Genomic DNA, 23,173 nt, shown 5'->3' with positions numbered 1-23,173 from the left:
AGGTCTAAGATTCAGAATATATGACCTCTTACAACTCAACAATAAAACGACAAACCAATTTTTCATATGGGGAAAGGAACTGAGCAGACATTTCTCCAAAGAAAATATGCAAATAGCCAGTGATCTTGTAAAAAGATGCTCAGCATCATTAGTGACTGGGAAAAGCTGTAATGAAATGTCACTGTACACCTACCAGAATGGCTAGAACCAAAGACAAACAATATCTGTCGGTGAGGATGTGGAGAACACTGCTGGCAGAGATGTGAACTGGCACGGCCACTTGGGAAACAGCCAGGCAGCTCCTCAAATGACAACACAGAGTTGCCTTATGACTCAGCAATTGCACTCCTAGGTATCCGCCCAGGAGATATGAAAACATATGTCCTCATGAAAACTTGTATACAAATGTTTGTAACAGCATAACTTATCACAGCCAAAATATGGAAACTGCCCAAATATCCATCATTCTGGAATGTCCTGGAATTAGATGGTGATGTTTGCACAATCTTGTGGATATGGCGAAAACCACTGAGCAGTTTAAAAGGTGAATTTTATGGTATGTAATTTACGTCGACTTAGCAAGGTACATGCAGGTTATGACAGAAGCTGCTCTTCCCGCTCGCTGGGCCTCAGGCTCCGCGCTCCCAGGCTGGGATCAAGCCTGCGGCCTGGAGCGGCAGAGCTTCAGCTCCCCAGGTGCACAAAAGGATCTGATCGAGGTGTCCACCACCCCATTCAACACGGAGCCCTACTGGGCAGCGTTTCGCACCAAGTTAGCTCAGAGGTGGACGGGCTTCCTCTACATGCCCAAGGTTGGTCCAACATGTCCAAAGGGGGACTGTCCAGCCTCTGCAGGGCTACTCTGAGATTCAGGTCAAGCTCTGTGTTTCTGGTGGGCCAACGAGATGTGTGCCCCCATCTGTGTGAGATGAGTGTGTGAACAAACGACACCAATACCACCTCCAGGTCCACCTGTAACCTGCACTGATCAAAACAATAATGCAAACAATGGTAAATGCACTGATGACTCTCGGGACCATGGGAGGGCAGGAGTGGTGCCCATCTGGGGGGCTCCACCAGGGCCACTGCACCCAAGCAGGGACGGGGGAGGGGTGCCAGGCATGCCAGGTCTCACCAGCACCCAGAGGCCCATCTGTCTGCCTTCAACCACGAGCAGAAATTAACTTCATCCAGAGAGCACTAGCAGTTTAATGAACCTCATATAACCTGGAAAGTCAGCCCACCCTTTACACAGGAGGACAGACCTGATGAAGTGCATATCTTAACATAATTTAAGTGAAATGTTCTTAGATTAATATCATTTTTAAAAGCTACCATTTATTGACCAATTATTCTGCATCAGACTATGATTAAAACCATTCATATTATTTCATGAACCCACAACTCTATGGGGTGAGCATGACCTTCTCAGATGGAATGGAAGGGCACAGGACTAACTGGCCCAAAACCGCAGGGTAGAGGTCCCTAGGACTTGCACCAGCTTCTTCTCTGCTGCTCTTCAATGATCAGTTACAGATCCAGTTCAGCTGAGAACCTCACGGCTAATGGAGCTCAGGCTCTGTCGGTGAGGAGCTCCAGAGGCCCACAGACTTCATCCCTGCTCACTCACCAAGGCTGACATAACTGGCCCCACCTGTGACCTCCACCGTACTGTCTGCCCTCAGGTCCTAAACAAGCCCCATCTCACAAGGACTCAACACAGGGAGGGCTGGAAAACACATCCCAATCTGTCTGAACAGAACTCAGTAAAATCTGCATCACGTAAAAAGTTACCTAGTTTCTGGCAGTCATTTCAATAAATTTTAATCCAAATAAATGACTCTAACATCTCTTTGTAACCAAATACACTGTTTTCAAAAATGGTATTTCTAATAATCTTAAATATCTCAAATAAGAAAACAACCAATTTCTGATATTTAGCTTCAAAAAATACACTTTGGAGATTTTTTTTTAATTCAAAGAATGTTAAACTTTTAGAATACATTCATAAATAATATTAAAATTTTATTACTGTGACGGGTGGCTTGGACATCAACTCTCAGAGGCAGATAAAGCAAAAAATATCACACACAAGGACACTATGTCAAGGAGGACAATGGTTACAGGAGATCTGCAAATCTGGGGATAGAGAAGGTAGGAGAGGACCCAGGTAGGGAGGGGACAGATGGTAAACAAAGGGCACAGGAAGGAAGGAGCCAGAGCCCAGCAGATGGTGCGAGCTACCTCTCACAAGCCGTCTTCCAATTCACGGTCAGGGCTGATGTGAGGAGACCACATCCAGGACGACGAGGAAAAGGAACAGAACATAAGAAAGCAGAGGCCACAGGCTGATGGAAAGGAAGCCACAGAGGCTGAAGGTGAGGGAGACTCACCAGAGAACGGTGGACAGCACAGAGTCACAGATGGAGGGAGGGACTGCTTCCAACTGCAGCTTACTTTCTAAACCAATAAACCCATCAGCACCTCTTCCCACTAAGTTTGGGGAATCATACCACTTAGCTTTAAGATATAACGGATTAAAATGTGTCACCCAAATTTAAAATGATGCTACTAATATATCAACAACTTATCTACCATCACCAATCATAGATCGTTATTTCTATACAGGGCCGCAGACACAGCACAGTGAGTATCACGGTAATTCTCGGGAATCAAAGGTTTAAGACAACTGTGTCTCAAAGTGGGATCAGAAGGCTCAGGAATTTCAGTTCTCTGGTGAACAGAACAGAGCAGAGGGGGGCCGGACGGAGAACTGTATTTATACCAAATGAAGGTCAGATGACACAACAAAGGTTTTGTGTACCAGTCTGGCAAGAGAAAAAGGTAAGAAAAACCTGAGGTCCAGCAGCACACTCTAGTATAGACACAGCAACAACAACGACAACAAAAAGCCAAGAAGAGATGACAATATTTACATTTCAAGTAGAGATTAATTCAATAAAACATCCTCAATATTAAATTCTTTTACATTTTAATTACTATGTAATTGTGTTAATTTGCTTCATAATTTTATACGGCTAAGAAGTTTACACATTTGCATTAATAGTTTTATGCATTAAACAATGTTTTAACAAAAATAATTCAAGACAATACTGAGTCCAAAAAAATTATTTTTCTCCTTATAGAAGTCCATATGTTACTTGAGATTAAGAAACCCAGGCAATTAGATATTTTATTATCTTGTGAACTCACTTACTTTCACCTGAGTATTAAGATGAAAGAAGTAAAACAATACATTTCTCTGTCAGTTAACTGTGGAGAAAAATCTACTCTTCTCCCACAAATTAAGGGCTGACAAACTACCAAGGCTATAAAATCCCACCCTGTGTAATATGCATCCACAATTACCATGCTTGTTGATTGGAAAAGGATGCGTCTTTGGACCCAAAAAAACATGACATTAAGTATTATCATTTTTACTGCATTTTAATGTAGGTGTCCTGTCAAAACCTCACTTTACATTACACTGTTAATTTTCCAGATTACTTTGTAAAGTTATCTATTGTTAAAAGCCTGTTTAAAAAGAAAAAAAAAGCTATTATATTAGGTGAAGAAAGAATACACACTCAATTGTAAACAGCACTTCCCCATAATCTTTGAACAATATTTCAATTACTCAACTGCACTGAACAATCAAGGAAAAGTCTTCCCTCTCCGTGAGTTCAGCCATTTGCTCCTTTGCTGACCACAGGCTTCTCACTTCTACTGGTTTCTCAGCACAAGCGATGAGTCCTCCTTTGGAGGTGGTATATTTACTTTTGTACAATCTTCTGACTGTCAAAAGCTCAGACAGACGCAAGCAGCTGTTCATTACTGAATAAAGACACAAGAATTCACATAGTCAGTCTGCACCTGGAGCAGAGGAGTCACCTGCAAAGACCTTACATGGTGTCTGGTCCGTTACCCACTGCAGAAAGGATGATGCCTGGAACCCTTCTAAGTTAAGAAAGTGAAATCTATCTGGTTTTTATCACCAATTTCATGAATGAACTTGCAGAGAAACTCTTGTACTGATCTTTTGCTTACATGTAAAAATGAAATGGAGTGGACCTTTAAGAATTTTTTTAGGTGAGAATGTCCCATTAAAGATATAAACACCGTGGGCAACTTCTTCATATCCAGTGATTTTTTAAAAAATCATGTACTCACTCCATGAGTTTCTCAAACTCCCTTATTTCACAGAATGATGGTTTTGACTTGTCATTTATGTTCTGTGTCATCAAATACCTTTAATAATTTTCTCTTCAGAAAATACTTATGGTGTATCTTTTATTTTCAGTACTCCACTATACTTTTAAAATAACCAACATTTTTTAAGGGACTAGCCTGGTGGTCCAAGTGGTTAAGGCTCTGTGCTTCCAATGCAGGGACACGGGTTCGATCCCAGGTCTGGAAACTAAGATCCCACATGGTGTGTGGCTCGGCCAAAAACAATAAATAAACACAATAAAATAAAATAACCAACATTTTCAACATGACCTATAATAAGACTTCCATCTACTGTTAGTAACTTCAAAGAGGCATATAAATTTTAGCATAAAAGGTATTCTATTTCCATACATTTCCTGCTTTTCAATAAACACAGTACCGGGTAGGAATTAACTGCTAGTGCTCCTATCAGTCCTGTAACACACTGCATCCACTGCTTTTCAGGTTTCTATTTTATATACAAAATACATACACTTTCCAAAATCTTAGGAGCTAGAATCTTTTTGTGAACATAACCAAAAGCCAATCAAGCTGTTAATGAAAAATCATATTGGTACTTCTCAGAAAAGTGAAATCAGTGTCTTTTAGATCCTTCCCAGCAATTATTTATACTATAATGTTATACATATACACATCTAAAAAATATACTTATGAAAGGAAATCTGGGGGAAAAAATTCCTTAGCTAACTCCCAAAACCCTATTATTCATGACACTAGATGGTATTCATTCCACTTACACTCTTTAACATGTACATACGAGCACACCCGTGTGCCCAGGAGAAGAGTGGGCACAGCTCTGACCCGAGTCTACAATTCACGACGCATCTTCCAGAGCCGCCCATGCTGCCACACACCAAATCCAGGACGGAAAATACACTGATGTTCTCTAACTGTTCAAAACAACATGAATTTCAGTGTGTACTTATTAATAACACTATATACTTACTGTAGAAATACTTAAATCAGTGAACTGGTATTATGTAACCCATATGGGAGTCAAATTAATTCACTCTCCAAGCACTTACTCAAATTTGAAGTGTGATAAAGTTTTTTAAAAGATAATTATTTTTTAGGGGCTTCCTAGGTGGCGCAGTGGTTAAGAATCCGCCTGCCAATGCAGAGGACCTGGGTTCGATCCCTGCTCCAGGAAGATCCCACATGCCATGGAGCAACTAAGCCCGTGTGCCAAAAAAAAAAAAAAAAAAAAAGATAATTATTTTTTAAATGAGGCATTCTGAAAATTAGTAATTAAAACCATTAAAGCATAACACTAACCTAACAGGACAAATATTTTACTTTTGTAATCTTTATTAACATATGATCATCCCCTAGGGTCTCACCTGCTAGCCTTTCAAACAAATTTCAAAGGCAAAACACACGTGGGGGGGAAAGTCCTTCACAACAGCGGGTGCAGGGAAAGGAGAGTGGACAAGAGGTCAAGGTGCCCAGATTCTCAGCCCACCAATGTAGAAACAACGTAGAGCATTCAGATGGTTATCAGCACCCACATATGACAGGATGCACTCTCCCAGTGGGGAAGGGGTCACTAGAGACCGATTCAGACCGTCAGGAATCACACAGGATGTCACATAGGATGTCACAGGACTCCCGCAGAGGATGTCAGTGTAATTCCACTTAATCTCAACCACTTAAAATTTTTAAGAATGTATGCCAAGGTAATAGCTCATTTCAAACCTATTTTAATAAATTATACATGCACTAGTTTTTATACATTCTCTATGTGTCACTTTAAACATCTTTGATAATTAAAGCCATATTGAAATCAGTAAGTTTAGATAAACTGTTGCTGACTTTAGTGTATTATTGGCCAAGAAAAGGTAGCTCAGAGCTTTAACTCTGAATGCACTTGATAAAAACATGGCAGGGTTGTTTGAGAAATCTGTCCTTATATTACATGACCACCTTTCCATTTTCTTCAGAAGACAGAACACTTAAGAAAGAAGTATTTTCAACAAAGTACTACATTCCCAATCGCTCTGAAATGAAAAACAGCAACCCAAAGCCTCAAGTCACTCTTGTAAAAGCAGAGCACAGGCGAACTTTCAATTCAGAATTATGTAGCTGCCAAAGTGAAGGAAAAGTGAACAAAATGAATCCCACTGAGTACTAAGAGCAATGGAGGCAGACAGTCTGAAGAAAAACTGGAATGTATATTTGGATAATTTGCAATCTATAATTCTATAAAAATTGCTAGAACTTAAGACTTCCCTGGTTCAAAACATAATACCTGGAATTCCTCCCTCTCCTAACAAGAAATTAAACTTATTAGGTAATCTGCACTCTGAAATACTGGTGCAAATTTCAAGCTGCAAGAAGTATACAATACAGGATAAATAATAAAAAGTGTATATCGGTGAAAGGCTACAATAATTCCAATTTTTGCTACCTCGGCAAGTTACTGTACACATACCACATCAATATAACAGAAATGGCACAGTTTCTGAGGACACATTCCACATTTTATTTACAATTTAAGACTAACTTTAATCTCAAAATCACATATTCATACACCTATTTCCTTTTTGTTGATTTCACTTAAACGTAAATGCATGTCTTTCCACCAAAGACTGTAAACAAATATTTACCACATCTGTTACATGGAACACACGGGAACAGCTTGTAACAGAAATTCATCCACCTCCCCCACAACATTTTTTTTATTATAAATACAGGTATCAAAACAATCCTGAACGTATTTTTGATACTACTAGTAGTCAGCACCCATACGCCTCAAAACTGAACGCACTCTGCAACAACATTCCTTGTACCTGCTACTTCAGACAGTTCAACTGAAGCTCTTTCTCTAAGCAAGATGGACAGAGCAGGCCATTCCGGTTTTCTTTCTTGAGCTGCCTCTTCAGAGACACACCTGCTCACACAACCATCTGACACTTCTCGCCGTGCTTCCACCTGTAAACCTGAGCGCCACTCTGAGCACTCCAAGTGCACGCTTAAAGGACGGTGCCTTAACAAGAAAAAACACTGCTGAATTTTCCTCCTGTTACCTGAAAACATAATGGGTGTACATATATTAAATATATTCTTACAAATGTCCAGGTCATGTTTACCAGCTGGAATTATCTTACTTAATGTGTGGGTATTTTGCATTGTGATATTTAATCAAGACATTAACATGAGTAGAAGGTTGTTGATTTAAGACAAGTTTGAGATCCACTAAAATTAATTGTTGTATGTCTGTCCTTCTGGTGGCTGTGGAAGCTTCATGTTTTCTTTGGACATCATTAGACGCCTTAGCTCTTGAAGTACAACTTTAATGCTATATGAGTTTTGCCATTTTGCTAACACTGGTATGCTCCGTGCATCCACCTGAAAGGAGGGGGAAAGAGTAAAATTAGCCACCAAGTTTAAAGTACTTTGGCACCAATTTACTACACATACTTTAATAACAAGTGCTTTTAAAAATTCATAGCCTGGCTCTATTTTCACATAAGCAAACATTACAAAACTACAGGTTCATATAATACTTAGGGAAACTATTCCTTCTTTAACAGGTGTTTCCTAAAAATTTGTGTCCTTTTTGTGTGGTGCTTTTCTGTAAACATGTTAGTGAACTTTGGTAATCAGAAATAAACATATTATATAACTACACTGCAAACATATTTACCAATGACTTCTTTTATTATTTATTTATTTATTGGGTGCATTAGGTCTTCATTGCTGTGTGCGGGCTTTCTCTAGTTGGGGCAAGCAGGGGCTACGTTTTGTTGTGGTGCGCGGGCTAATTCCTTCTTGATGAGATAAGATCAGAGGCTCCTCTACATTTTCAATGCCACGACAGAAAGTCTGGGCAATTACCTCCACCAGGATTTAAGAAAGAGCTGCGAACCCGACCTCTTCTTTCAGATCTCTGTCCAATGTGTCCTCTGCACCGTGGGAAACTGGCAGGGGGGCTGGAGCGCCTTCAAAGCCTCACCTCCAGTTACAGTACCTGCCATCTCCTGGCCTGTCCGCAGTTCCCTGGAAAACCCCACCTACACGGTGTTTCTCTCTGACTTCAGAACTCATCCACTGAGGACCACCTATTCCCAGACCATCCCCTCCTCCCTGGTATTTGTCAAAAATAACCAGTGTCAACTGTTTAACACCTCAGAGCCACAAACTACTATATATAAAAGAAATAAGCAACAGGACACATTGTACAGCACAGGGAAAGATAACCACTGTTTTGCAATAACTTTAAACAGTATTAGTAAAATTTATAAAACTACTGAATTACTAAGTTGTACATATGAAACAAATATAATATTGTAAAGCAGCTACAATAAAAAATAAAAAATTTTAAATGAATTGTTGGACACCTCTGCGGCCCAAAGAGGCAGTAAGAGGCAGGCAGGAAGGGGACCAAACAGGAAAAGCTGGGGCATGAGATGTCCAGAGAGACTTCGAAAAGTTCCACACACACCTACGAATCTAGAAGACACACACGCAGGGCTACACACAAGCTCAAAAGGCCTGAGAAGGCCACAAACTCTCACTATGGCTGACCCCCAGCAACGTATAACAAATCTGATTATGCACCACAACCAAGTGGGATGTATCCCACAAGTGCAAGGTTGTTGCAATATATAAAAATCAATCTATGTAATATACCACATTAACAGAACAGAGCGCCAAAATCGTGACATGACAAGACACAAACGAAGAACAGAAAGTGCAAAGATCTTCAGGCCAAAAAAAAAAAGGTGTCCTGGACAGCAAGCACCGTGAGCCCACAAAGAGCCAGAGCAGAAAGTGTGAAACATTTGGCTGAAGCCACTGAAGGATGCTAAAGCACTGAAGCGACAGGACACAACTTGTGTCTCAGAAAGATCCCTCTGCTGCTTGCTCTGTAAAGACTGGAGGGGGTGAAACAGTACAATCGGAGAGGTTGTGCAGGGTCCACGAGAGATGATGGCCAACATTCATTTGGTGGCAATGTCAGGAAAAAAGCAGGACCAGACTCAAGTTACATTTTCAACAAAGACTAACAGGACTTAATGACGGAGGGTGTGAGGAGGAAAGGTAGAAAAGGAGGCAAAATGTCCAAAATGAGGTCAGATAATCTCATGAGGCAGGTTTTTCCTAGTTCCCACAACAATGCAGAACTCACTATGAATTACTTAACTTGCAGAGTCTATAATATGGAAACAAACCAGCAGTTGAGAAGAACAGCTATTCCTGATAGAGAAATTTAACAGAAATTTCTTCCTCATAAAGGCAAAGTTGTATGTCATAAAAGAAATTCCCTAGGGACTTCCCTAGTGGTCCAGTGGCTGAGAATACGTCTTGTGATTCAGGGGACACCGGTTCGATCCCTGGTGGGGAAACTAAGATCCCACATGTTGTGGGATAACTAAGCCCATGTGCCACAACTACAGAGCCCACGCACCACAACTAGAGAGAAGCCCGCACACAGCAACAAAAGATCCCACATGCAGCAACTAAGACCCAACGCAGCCAAAAAATAAATAAAGCTTAGAAAAGATAAAATAAAATAAAATTCCCTAAACAGTATATAAACTCAAACTGTTACATAATCCTGCTTCTATCACATCTCTCAATATTACCTGACATACAAATAGTTAAGTATGCACATTGTAATTTCTAGAAAAACCACTGAAAGAAAACAACAATGAAAAGAATTGAGAACCACCATTTCAAAAGTAGGCAAGAAACAAGAAACAGATGGAAAGCTGCAAGCCACAGTAAGACGGTGTAGTTACACCTGAGTGCACCGACACTCTGCACAGTAAAGTCCGTGGCTGATGCCCACCAGGCAGGGCCCAGCACTGGCTGGTGCGCAGCAGGCAGGGAGGCATGCGAGCCACCCAGCAGGTCCAGGGCTGAGGTGTCCAATCCCCTTCCCCCAGTCAGGGTCATGCTTCCGTCCAGTGTATCCAGCAAGGAGGAGCCAGTCCACCTGGGGCCCAGGTGATGCGGGGTGGGGCTGGAAGGCTAGGTCTGTGTCCAGGGCCCAGTCTGCTGCCAGAAGCGTGCTTACATACAAGGGGGATCAAGCACATTGCAGTAAACACGCTGGGGAGAACAGGAGGCAGCTTTCTCACAGCTGGAGGACAGAACTACAAACGCGGAAAGGATGAAACCTGAAACACACTCTGCGGTGCTGGGACAGACCTAGAGACACCTGTGTAAACTCATGGTTTGAGAAGGATGATGGATGGAAGAGAAGGAAAGAGGGAGGGAGGGAGGAAGGCTAGGTGTATACCCTGGGGTAAAACTACAAAGAAAAATGAGAGAATATAAAAGAAATTCTCCAGATGGTAATCACCACTGCTGCGGAAAGGGCACACATGGGTGGGTGAGTGGGTGCACACAGAAATTAAGGACACTGGTGACATTCTGTTCCTATGACAGGTGATGCTCATGCTCCTATCACCACATCATCACACTGCATAACATGTTTTCTGCACATGAGGGTGCTCTCAACACGGCACCTCAAGAGCCTGCACTTCAAGTTCTAATACTTGTATGAACCTAAGACTCGTACTGGAAATTATTTCCACTTGCTTCCTTCTGTGAGTCACGTAGAGCATGTCATTTTGATTTATTTGCTTTAAACAACCATGCTCAACCACGACTGTCTGTTCCCACACAGACATACTTGCTCCTCAAAGAAAAACCTCCTCTTCATGAATATTCATCCTTTTAATCTCACCAAATGTACCTTAACCCTAAAGAAAAATAACATTCAAAGAGAAATAATAACTACCTTTTCACCAAATAAGGATTAACTGACTTATGACTACTGAAGCAATTAATAAAACCCTCACATCTATCTAGGCTGGTACATAGAGGTTCTTAAGGAAAGGTCCATTCATAAGAGAAAAACAACCTAAGATAAAACTGCTTTAGACTGTCTGCTAAACAAAGGTCCTTTTTTTGTTTTTGCTTTTTAACGTTCTCCTGACTATATATTTATAGGTTATGTAAGAATAAAATGACTACTTTAACTTACCATGCCACTGGAATTATTTATTCCATTCATATTAATTTTGGTTACAAATCTAACTGATGGAGGAGCTTCTGGGTATTTGGGTCCACATTCTACTTTCAGGCTATATATTCTGTTTTCATAATTTGTCTGAAAGGCAAAAATAATAATAATACTATTCAAGTGCTAATAAAGAGGAAAAATACAATATAAACTGTACTTAATATTATCATGTGTATGATCAAGCATTTACTTTTCTACAAACTTATTTGATCTATATGGTTAGAAAAATGCAGCAAGCATACTTAAAGGTAGAGATTTGATAAAATTAAATAATTCTACAAAGTAATATCAAAATGATCGTAACTTGCCCTTGTGGTATAGATAATGCCTATAACAAATTAAAGGAAAACACAAACCACTTAAATTCAGATTTTACTAAAAAGTCCATATTGTGGCTGGATTTGTGTTACATATATATATAAAGGTTCCCATTTATCCAGGACAATTCTGTTTATTCCTACTGCACCTGTATTAATTATTAATAATGCTTCATTTCACTCTCAAAAGGCTCTGGCTGGACAATAAATCATATGCTGACCCCACTTACACAGCAATCTATATCTTCTAGTAAAAGGGAAAACGCCGTATTACACCACTGTACAGCACTGGAATAATTAACTCACGCCTCTTATTAGTTACATTTACATCATTAATTCATTAATCTTGTGGTCCATTAAATCCCATTATCTAAATTCAGAGAGATACAACAGCCAACTTTTATTTTTTCACATCATTTAAAAATAGGGCTTCTTAATCAGGAAGTTGAACATTACCATATTACAAAACAGCCATTTTAAAGCTACCAGACTTCATGCTTCTAGAATTTTCAAGGCTTACTTTCACACCTATAATTAACTCTTCTTTACCCTTACGGTTCTGTTCACTCAGTAAACTTATTAGTGTGCAATTAAAGCAATAAAGTAAAAAAATAAATGAAAGTGACAAATTTAATACCTGTTGATTCCTGTATAAACCTGGGGAAAAAAGAAATTAACCATCTACAGATTTCACGTACCCCAACTGATCCACAGCTGCCTCCCCTTTAAGTAAGAGCTCTCCCAAGTGGAGGTCAGATCTGGGGTACTAAACTACTGTAATTTAAAATGTATACAACAATCCTGTACATATATTATCAAATATTTCAATATTTTCAAAAAGAAACAGCTGTATAAAACTCATCCAAGTTTAATAGCAAACATATATTAATACTATGCCCAGGACTTGGAGAGGTTTAAAAAGGACTAAAGGTCAAGAAAATCATCTAGTCTGTGGTTTTCCAATCATATGCACAACAGCCTCTGTAGAAAACTTGCATTAAAAATAATTTTTAGAAAATGATTCAAATAAACTTATATACAAATACAGAACAGAAAGAGACGCACAGACATAGAGGCAAACTTATGGTTACCACAGGGGAAAGGGGGGGCATAAATTAAGAGTTTGGGGTTAACATCTACAAACTACCATAAATAAAAAAGCACAGGGAACTCTACTCAATATTTTGTAATAACTGATAAGGTCAAAGAATCTGAAAAAAAAGAGAGATCACTTCAATAAAAAAGAAATAAGAAAAAAACATTTTAAATAGCCCCTAAGAAATTCCATACTGTTAAAAATACTCAAAGTACATGGAAACAACCAGAACTCTCATACTTTGTTGGGTGTAGGGAATGGTATAACCATTTTCTTATAAAGATAAATAAGCATATACCTCCCCTACCATGTAGCACTTCCATCCCTAGGTGTCTGATCCCAGAGAAACAGAAACAAGCCTACGTTCACAAGAAGACTTGTAATCACAGCAGCTTTACCTGTAATAGCCAGAGAGTACCATGAGCAGGAGACGTGACAAGCACAGTGTGGTATTTCCACACTATAACAACAACACACACACCACTAGCCACTTCATGGAACAACACAGCTGGGCCTTAGACATCACGTTAAGTCAAAGAAGCAGACCTATAAATACACACACTGCATGATTCTACTTACACAAAGTTGTACCACACGCAAAACTACTCCAGGGCATAGGAAGTAGTGATTGGGGCAGATTGGGGATGGGAAGGGGCACAGAGAGAATTTATGGGGTGACAGAAATGTTCTGCATCTTGACAGGGGTGTAGGTAACAAGATAAGTTTGTCGAGACTCGTGGTAATAACTATACATTTCACCATATGCAAATTGTACCTGAATTTTTTTTTAGGTTTAAAAAAACTCTAAGCTAGCCTACAATGCTTAAACATCCTTTTGGTATGTTGGATTAATTTCATCACCTCTGGATTTTAAATTAACAGCCAAGTCCTTCTGTAATCTAACAAAAGAGTAAAAGTAGAAAAGAGAGCAGTAAAAGGAGCTGTTTGTTAATTATGTACTATAGTCAGATACTCTTCTCCTATTGTCTAATTATTAATTCATTTAATTCTCAAAACTTCTAAAATAGGTACAGTACCTCCACTTACATATAAGGAAACTTGGAAAAGTTACTAAACCTCTAATGCTAAAAAAATACCGCTTCAGGAAATTTAACACACAGACATTTATGAAAAAACAAAGTTGCTAATTATATAAATCCAAATAAATACTGGAATAACATTAAAAAACAAACAAACGAGGATCCTAACATAAAAAACAAGAAACAACTAACCAAGTAACAGAATGTTAAGGCAGGAATTTTCCTATTACCCTAAAGCTGGGGACAAAACTGTTCTAAATCTGGCACCTTCCAAAGAAAAAAACAACTAAGCCGAGAGGCCAGCCCTGCAGGTTTTATTAAAAGGCAGCATTCTGAATGAGTGCTAGGTCCACCCACTTTCACCCACCCCTCAGGCCTCAGTGAGGGGGTAAAGCCTGACTGGAAGGATGGGGCCTCTCAGGTGTGCCTCCTGCTCCTCCTGCACCACAGGAAGGGCAAGGGGCTCCAAGACGACCGCTGCAGGAAGCAGCATCCTGTCTCTGCACCCCTGCAAGCAGGCCTACCTCCCCATCCTAGCCTACAACGGCCTTGGCCCCACAGGGCACAGCTGGACACTGGAGCTTCCTGTGATTCAGTGGCACCAGTAAACAGCTTGTTTGAGGGTCCTGCTGAGGACCTCAACTGGCTGAAAGATATCCGCAAACTAGGTTTATGGGGCCGCCCACAAAATCACTGAGGGCCTCATAAACAAACTCCAAAACCTTAAAGTTTAAAGTCCCTTAGAGGTAGCAACCGGAGAAAAACCAAATCTAAATAATTTTGAATGTACACTCCACCCAGTTCAGACTGTCCAATCTTCAAGCTGTTCATTAAATAAGAACGTTCATAAGTTATAAGCACTTACTTTTACTAAAGAGACCATGGGGATACTGTTCACAGACAGGGAAAATTAAGGTTTTCATTACAAATACCAAGTTATAAAACATCAAGATTGGTATACCCCCCCAAAAATAATAAATAAATAAATAAATAAAATAAAATAAATAAATAAAAAATAAAAAAAAAAATAAAGAATTCTAACCATCAGGATTTTATTTCCTTCCTCACATGTTATGGGAAAATCAGAGCACTGGAGAGAAGAGGGAACTTGTTAGTTTAGTAGAGTGCACAGATTATGCAAAGGAATACCAAAAAATGCAAAACATGCATTAATTCATTCTCTAAAGTTAACATTGCTAATTACCTGACCATTTTTCATTTATAAAAATCAAGAGGAAGAGAAAAAGATGGCGGCGAAGTAGAGAGACGTGGAGTGCATCCCTCTCCACAGATGCATGGGGAATGCACGGAAGGACGCAGTCATTCCCACAGAGAACCAGCTGAACACCAGCAGACGGCCTCGGACACCAGAAAGGGCTGCGGGGAGCCCAACATAGCCGGTAGGGAGGCATCTACGAGGGCTCAAAGAGGGTGAAGCGGCGGAGCTGTGGCAGACGGGAGGGAGTGAGAAACATACGGAGGGTCCGCAGCGCAGCTCAGCGTTCCCGGACCGAGACATCGATCTGCGGCTGAATGGAGGGTCCAGGAGTGGGAGCGTGGGAACCGGAGAGCTGGGTCAGGGTGAGAAACATTGTTGCCGGTAGGGTGACGGACCGAGAGGACAGGAGGGAGGGAGGAGGTCCGCGGAGAGGAGTGCCGGTCCCTGAGAGCTGCCGGGCCATGATGGCGGCTGGAGGCTGCAGGCTCCCGGGCGGGGGGGGAGGAGCTGCGCGCATAGCCTCTCCCTCTCTTTCGGTGCCTCTGCAACAGGCAATGGAGAGACGCCCTGCGGGCCACCTAAGGCGCTCAGGGATAACAAGCACCCTCAGGCGCTCGGGCGGGGCTAGATTAAAACTCCTTGCAACGCCAGCAGCAGGGAGGCTGCCGAGAGGAAAAAAAAAAAACCAGCATCAAAAAGAAAAAACCCCGAGAGAGGCCCAACTCTAAGACTTTCTGTGTACGCCTGAGCCACCAGCGCTCTCTGCAACAGGCACCTCCAAGCCTGACTGAAACAACAGTGCGCCACTGCTCACTCACTCCCAGGAGAAGGAGCCACTATTGCACCCTCTCCCTCCCCACACACCGAGGCTTACAGACGAACAATAAAGGAACCTCTGCTGGTCACAGAATAACGCAAAAAAAAAAAAAACCCAAGGCAAGGAGAAGGACACTTACAGCTGAGACGCTAAGGAAACTGAAATAGTAGTATCAATACCTATTGAACTGGTCCATTCTGGGATCAGTTCTGGATTTTTTTTCTTTTTTTCTTTCTCTCTCTCTTTTTTTTTTTTTGATTTATTAAATACGATCTTAGCCCTAAGGGATCTACAAGTTTTACAACATAATTTTTTAAGGATATTTTTTATTCTTTTTTTTTTTTTTTTTTGCCTTTTTATATACTTCTATATCTAGCTAAGTTTTTGGTAGTACGGACAAAATATCTTTCATACTTTCCTTTCATCCCTTTCTTTTATACACTTCTATTCCTTTCTTTTTCTTTGCATATTTCCAACCACATTACGCTCTTCTGTTCCCCTTTCTTCCAGCCATTTTAAGTGTATTTTATCTTAACATACTTATAAGCAACACTATCGGTCTGCTCAGACTCCTTGCTCTATTCTCCAGATGATGCACTGCCTTGGTATTAATATTAGGCTTTTGTCTTTATCTTAGTTCTTAGTACAGTTGTCTAATTACATTCTGAGAATCTCCATTCTCTCTGGTGGTACTCCAGCTCATTTCTATATTTGATCCTAGCTTACAAAATCTCCCTGGATTGATGTTTGTATGTGTAGGGTGTTATTTGTTGTTTGTTTGCTTTTGCTTTTGTCTCTGATTTGTTCTGTTTCAGTTGTCAATTTCTGCTGGGTTTCTCTTTGAATATCTGATAGCATACTGGGGTTCTGTCAGGTCTTTCTAGAGCCTTATGTCCTAACGGATTCAATAATTGTGTGTCTTATACATGTATGTGTTTCCTAGACTGAATATTCGTTTAATCCAATACTTGGACATTAGTCTGAGGCTTGGACAGTCTTCTATAAACACCTCTATCACCAGGACAAGCAACCCCAAAAGCTTGGACAACCATGAGGAAACAAAGAAACCCCATGCAGGCAAAGGAGCAGGAAAAAAACCCACAAGACCAAATAAATGAGGAGGAAATAGGAAAAATGCCTGAAAAAGAATTCAGAGTCATGATAGTAAAAATGATACAAAATCTCGATAACAAAATAGAGAAAGTACAAGAAACAGTTCATAAGAACTCAGAAAAACAAACAGCAATGGATAACAAAATAACTGAAATTAAAAATACTCTAGATGCTATAACCAGCAGAATGACTGAGGCAGAAGAACGAATAAGTGAGTTGGAAGATAGAATGGGAGAAATAAACGCCACAGAGCAGGAAAAAGAAAAAAAAATAAAAAGACTAGAAGACAGCCTCAGAGACCTCAGTGATAACCTTAAACGTACCAACATTCGAATTATAGGCATCCCAGAAGAAGAAGAAAACAAGAAAGGGTCTGAGAAAATATTTGAAGAGGTTCTAGTGGAAAACTTCCCCAACATGGGAAAGGAAATAATGAACCAAGTCCAAGAAGCACAGAGAGTCCCATACAGAATAAACCCAAGGAGAAATACACCAAGACACATATTAATCAAACTAACGACAATTCAACACAAAGAAAAAATATTAAAAGCAGCAAGAGAAAAGCAACAAACAACATATAAGGGAAAACCCATAAGGATAACAGCTGACCTTTCTACAGACACTCTGCAGGCCAGAAGGGAATGGCAGGATATACTGAAAGTCCTGAAAGAGAGAAACCTACAGCCAAGAATACTCTACCCAGCAAGAATCTCATTCAGATTTGAGGGAGAAATCAAAAGCTTTCCAGACAAGCAAAAGTTCAGAGAATTCAGCACCACCAAACCAGCCTTACAACAAGTGCTAAAGGAACTTCTCTAAGTAGGAAACACAAGAAAAGGAAAACACCTACAAATACAAACCCAAAACAATTAAGAAAATGGTCATTGGAACACACATGTCAATAATCACTTTAAATGTAAATGGATTAAATGCTCCAACCAAAAGACACAGACTGGCTGAATGGATACAAAAACAAGACCCTTCTATATGCTGCCTACAAGAAACCCACTTCAGACCAAGGGATACATATAGACTGAAAGTGAAGGGATGGAAAAAGATATTCCATGCAAATGGAAGTCAAAAGAAAGCTGGAGTAGCAATACTCATATCAGACAAATTAGACTTGAAAGTAAAGACTATTAAAAGAGACAAGGAAGGGCACTACATAATGATCAAGGGATCCATCCAAGAAGAACATATCACAATGGTAAATATCTATGCCCCCAATATAGGAGCACCTCAATACATAAGGCAAATGCTAACAGCTATAAAAGGGGACATCAACAGTAACACAATTATAGTGGGAGACTTGAACACCCCACTTACATCAATGGACAGATCATCCAAACAGAAAATCAATAAAGACACACAAGCTTTAAATGACACATTAGACCATCTCGACTTAATTGATATTTATAGGACATTCCATCCAAAAACGACAGACTACACTTTCTTCTCAAGTGCACATGGAACATTTTCCAGGATAGATCACATCTTGGGTCACACATCAAACCTCAGCAAATTCAAGAAAACTGAAATCATATCAAGCATCTTCTCAGACCACAACGCCATGAGACTAGATATCAATTACAGGAAAAAAACTGCAAAAAATACAAACACATGGAGGCTAAACAATTCACTCTTAAACAACCAAGGAATCACTACAGAAATCAAAGAGGAAATCAAAAAATATCTAGAAACAAATGACAATGAAAACACAACAACCCAAAACCTATGGGATGCAGCAAAAGCAGTTCTAAGAGGGAAGTTTATAGCAATACAGTCCTACCTTAAGAAACAAGAAAATGATCGAATAAACAACCTAACCTTACACCTAAAACAACTAGAGAAAGAAGAACAAAGAAACCCCAAAGTGAGCAGAAGGAAAGAAATCATAAAGATCAGAGCAGAAATAAATGAAAAAGAAAGGAAAGAAACCATAAGAAAAATAAATGAAACTAAAAGCTGGTTCTTTGAGAAGATTAACAAAATTGATAAACCATTAGCCAGACTCATCAAGAAAAAAAGGGAGAAGATGCAAATCAACAGAATTAGAAATGAAAAAGGAGAAGTCACAACGGACACCTCAGAAATACAAAAGATCATGAGAGACTACTACAAGCAACTATATGCCAATCAATTGGATAACCTGGAAGAAATGGATACATTCTTAGAAAAATACAATCTTCCAAGACTGAACCAGGAAGAAATAGAAACCATGAACAGCCCAATCACAAGTACAGAAATTGAGGCAGTGATTAAAAATCTCCCAACACACAAAAGCCCAGGACCAGATGGATTCACAGGCGAATTCTATCAAACATTTCGAGAAGAGTTAACACCTATCCTTCTCAAACTCTTCCAAAATATTGCAGAAGGCGGAGCACTCCCAAACTCATTCTACGAGGCTACCATCACCCTGATACCAAAACCAGGCAAAGATGTCACAAAAAAAGAAAACTACAGACCAATATCACTGATGAATATAGATGCAAAAATCCTCAACAAAATACTAGCTAACAGAATCCAACAGCACTTTAAAAAAATCATACACCACGATCAAGTGGGGTTTATCCCTGGGATGCAAGGATTCTTCAATATACGCAAATCAATCAACGTGATACATCATATCAACAAATTGAAGGATAAAAACCATATGATCATTTCAATAGATGCAGAAAAAGCTTTTGACAAAGTTCAACATCCATTTATGATAAAAGCTCTCCAGAAAATGGGCATAGAAGGAAATTACCTCAACATAATAAAAGCCATATATGACAAACCAAAAGCCAACATTGTTCTCAATGGAGAAAAACTGGAAGAATTCCCTCTAAGAACAGGAACAAGACAAGGGTGTCCACTCTCACCACTGTTATTCAACATAGTTTTGGAAGTGTTAGCCACAGCAATCAGAGAAGAAAAAGAAATTAAAGGAATCCAAATTGGAAAAGAAGAAGGAAAATTGTCACTCTTTGCAGATGACATGATATTATATATAGAAAACCCTAAAGACTCTACCAGAAAACTGATAGCACTAATTGATGAGTTTAGTAAAGTAGCAGGATACAAAATGAATGCACAGAAATCTCTTGCATTCCTATACACTAACAACGGAAGAGCAGAAAGAGAAATTAAGGAAACTCTCCCATTCACCATTGCAACAAAAAGAATAAAATACCTAGGAATAAACCTGCCTAAGGAGGCAAAAGATCTGTATGCAGAAAACTTTAAGACATTGATGAAAGAAATCAAAGACGACACACACAGATGGAGGGACATACCATGTTCCTGGATTGGAAGAATCGACATCGTGAAAATGACTGTACTACCCAAAGCAATTTACAGATTCAATGCAATCCCCATCAAATTACCAATGGCATTTTTCACAGAACTAGAGCAAGAAATCTTACGATCTGTATGGAAACGCAAAAGACCCTGAATAGCCAAAGCAATCTTGAGAAGGAAAAATGGAGTTGGTGGAATCAGGCTTCCTGACTTCAAACTATACTACAAGGCCATAGTGATCAAGACAGTATGGTACTGGCACAAAAATAGAAAGGAAGATCAATGGAATAGAATAGAGAACTCAGAAGTAAGCCCAAACACATATGGGCACCTTATCTTTGACAAAGGAGGCACGAGTATACAATGGAAAAAAGACAGCCTCTTCAATAAGTGGTGCTGGGAAAATTGGACAGCAACATGTCAAAGAATGAAATTACGACACTTCCTAACACCACACACAAAAATAAACTCCAAATGGATTAAAAACCTACATGTAAGTCCAGACACGATAAAACTCCTAGAGGAAAACATAGGCAGAACACTCTAGGACATACATCAAAGCAACATCCTTTTTGACCCACCTCCTAGAATCATGGAAATAAAATCAAGAATAAACGAATGGGACCTCATGAAACTTAAAAGCTTTTGCACAGCAAAAGAAACCATAAACAAGACTAAAAGGCAACCCTCAGAATGGGAAAAAATAATTGCCTATGAAACAACGGACAAAGGATTAACCTCCAAAATATACAAGCAGCTCATGCAGCTTCATACCAAAAAAGCAAATAACCCAATCCACAAATGGGCAGAAGACCTAAATAGACATTGCAGCACTCTTTACAATAGCCAGGACATGGAAGCAACTGAAATGCCCATCAACAAATGAATGGATACAGAAGATGTGGCATATATATACAATGGAATATTACTCAGCTATAAAAAGGGATGAGATGGAACTATATGTAATGAGGTGGATAGAACTACAATCTGTCATACATAGTGAAGTAAATCAGAAAGAGAAGGACAAATATTGTATGCTAACTCACATATACGGAATCTAAAAACGGTACTGATGAACTCAGTGACAAGAACAAGGAAGCAGATACAGAGAATGGACTGGAGAACTCGAGGTATGGGAGGGGGCGGGGGGTGAAGGGGAAACTGAGACGAAGCGAGAGAGTAGCACAGACATATATATACTACCAACTGTAAAACAGTCAGTGGGAAGTTGTTGTATAACAAAGGGAGTCCAACTCAAGGATGGAAGATGCCTTAGAGGACTGGGGCAGGGAGGGTGGGGGGGACTCGAGGGGGGGGCGTCAAGGAAGCGAGGGAATATGGGGATATGTGTATAAAAACAGTTGATTGAACCTGGTGTACCCCCCCAAAAAAAAAAAAAAAAAAGCACAAATAAAGCTATGCAAATGTTAGATTTAAAAAAAAAAAAAAAATCAAGAGGAAATCTAAACTCTACCCAACAGTAAAACAGTTGAAATGCTCCCATCACAGGTAGGAAACAGTGTACAAAACCAAAGACTAATAAGAAAAACCTTCAAATTTGTATTCTTTCCAGCAAGTCGAAAAACACACAATACATATTTCAAAGACTCACTGCAGGGAGTGCAGTAAATAGGGCCTTTGAGTAAGGAATGCAACATAGAAAAAAAATTCCCAATCTGAAAAAGATTCTGAGTAAAAATAAAAAATCATAAACTTGAGAAAGACCTAAGAATAAAACAATAGGTCTGTTGCCAACAACACTAGAAGATATGCAAGAATCAGCCTTTTCTACATATTTTATAGGTGACGACACCAAGGCCAGAACAATTCCATGGCAAGTCAACTGTCACTGGCCAACAGCAATATGCACTCAACACAAACCAATTTAGAAACCCTGGTGACACACACAGCAGGTTAGTAACATGTTACATCAAAACACACTGCTCTTCCCAAATACCCCTCCGTTTCCTCACCTTTTCTCCTCTCTATCTGGAATGTTCTCCATCCCCATCACCACCTTCTGAAATCCTACCAGCCAGTCCTTTAAGGCTCATTCCAAAGGCAACTTCCTCCACTGTTCAGCCTTCCTCAATTATTCCAGCTAGAAGAAACATATTCTAAAGTCCCGCAGGGAACTTTCTGTGCCATAGTCAGTATCTGTCATTCGAGTTCATTTCTTCTCCTCTACTGAACTGCAAACACTTTGACAGCAATGATCATATCAATCTTTTCCCCCAATCCTCCAGAAAATCAAGCATCAATAAATGCATACAAAATAAGTAAAAAGTGAGGAATTGTTTCAGTTAAAGTTATTATAATTATTTTAACAGCAACATTATAAAATAAAATGCCTACTCTAAAGTGACACTAAATATTAACAGGAAGAATGTAATTCATAGCACTGACCCTTGGAGGCCCGATAATCATGCCCGTCCACCTCGTGAGCGTCATATCTTCATCATCTTCAAGGCCCCAGCTAACCGTACCGTCGCCCACTCCTTTCTGTCCTTCTTCAAGCTCTTCCAACAAGCGAAAATTACGAGGAACTTTAACGCCTATACAAAAGAATATCAAGGTAAATGTAAAAAGCTCATAATTGTAAGGGCTATACATATTCAAAGTCAGCTTTTTCCAAATTAACCTTTTAAAATTATTTCCCAAAAAGAAAAAATTCCCTTTAAAAAGAATTCTGCCCCAGAAAATGTTGAATCTAAAAACCCTTCAAAATGAAAAGGCTAAAAGCACTGTTTCAAACATTAACAGCAGTACAGAACACGGATATAAATTCTTAATCAGTTTTACTGACATAAATCAATCATAAAGGAATCATTATAAATGATTATTTTTCCATAACTGAGATTTCTGCTCCTCAGCCAAGAACACAGCATCAAATAAACGGGCATGACCAGAAAGTTCATAAAAGCTCCATTTCGTTAGCACATCCTCTCAATGATCTTTAAAGGATAGAGCTGTGTTCCACCTATAACAAGGCACTAAGAGGTACTATTTTGACTACTGAC

At 39.6% G+C, this 23,173-nt stretch overlaps 1 protein-coding gene across 2 annotated transcripts in view; it reads right to left on the bottom strand.

Moving 5' to 3' along the window:
- Window positions 1-1,954: 1,954 nt before the first annotated feature.
- Window positions 1,955-23,173, bottom strand: part of UBE2V2 (ubiquitin conjugating enzyme E2 V2) — a 33,714-nt gene continuing 12,495 nt past the window's right edge. The window contains exons 2-5 of one of the 2 annotated variants that reach the window (XR_009053815.1): window positions 22,560-22,708; window positions 11,228-11,353; window positions 7,020-7,578; window positions 1,955-5,120 (exon numbers count right to left, since the gene is read on the bottom strand). Coding sequence is in view for 1 of the 2 variants with exons in the window: in XM_057735708.1 (XP_057591691.1) it covers window positions 7,432-7,578; window positions 11,228-11,353; window positions 22,560-22,708 (422 nt within the window). In the remaining variant the exon portion in view is untranslated. Of the gene's footprint in view, window positions 5,121-6,688; window positions 7,579-11,227; window positions 11,354-22,559; window positions 22,709-23,173 lie in introns of those variants that run through there. The other variant, XM_057735708.1, reaches the window with a different exon arrangement.

Source organism: Hippopotamus amphibius, chromosome 5, assembly GCF_030028045.1.
Source record: "Hippopotamus amphibius kiboko isolate mHipAmp2 chromosome 5, mHipAmp2.hap2, whole genome shotgun sequence".
Taxonomy (NCBI): domain Eukaryota; kingdom Metazoa; phylum Chordata; class Mammalia; order Artiodactyla; family Hippopotamidae; genus Hippopotamus; species Hippopotamus amphibius.
Note: the sequence above shows the minus strand (reverse complement) of the source record. Positions and strands in the feature narration are given on the sequence as shown.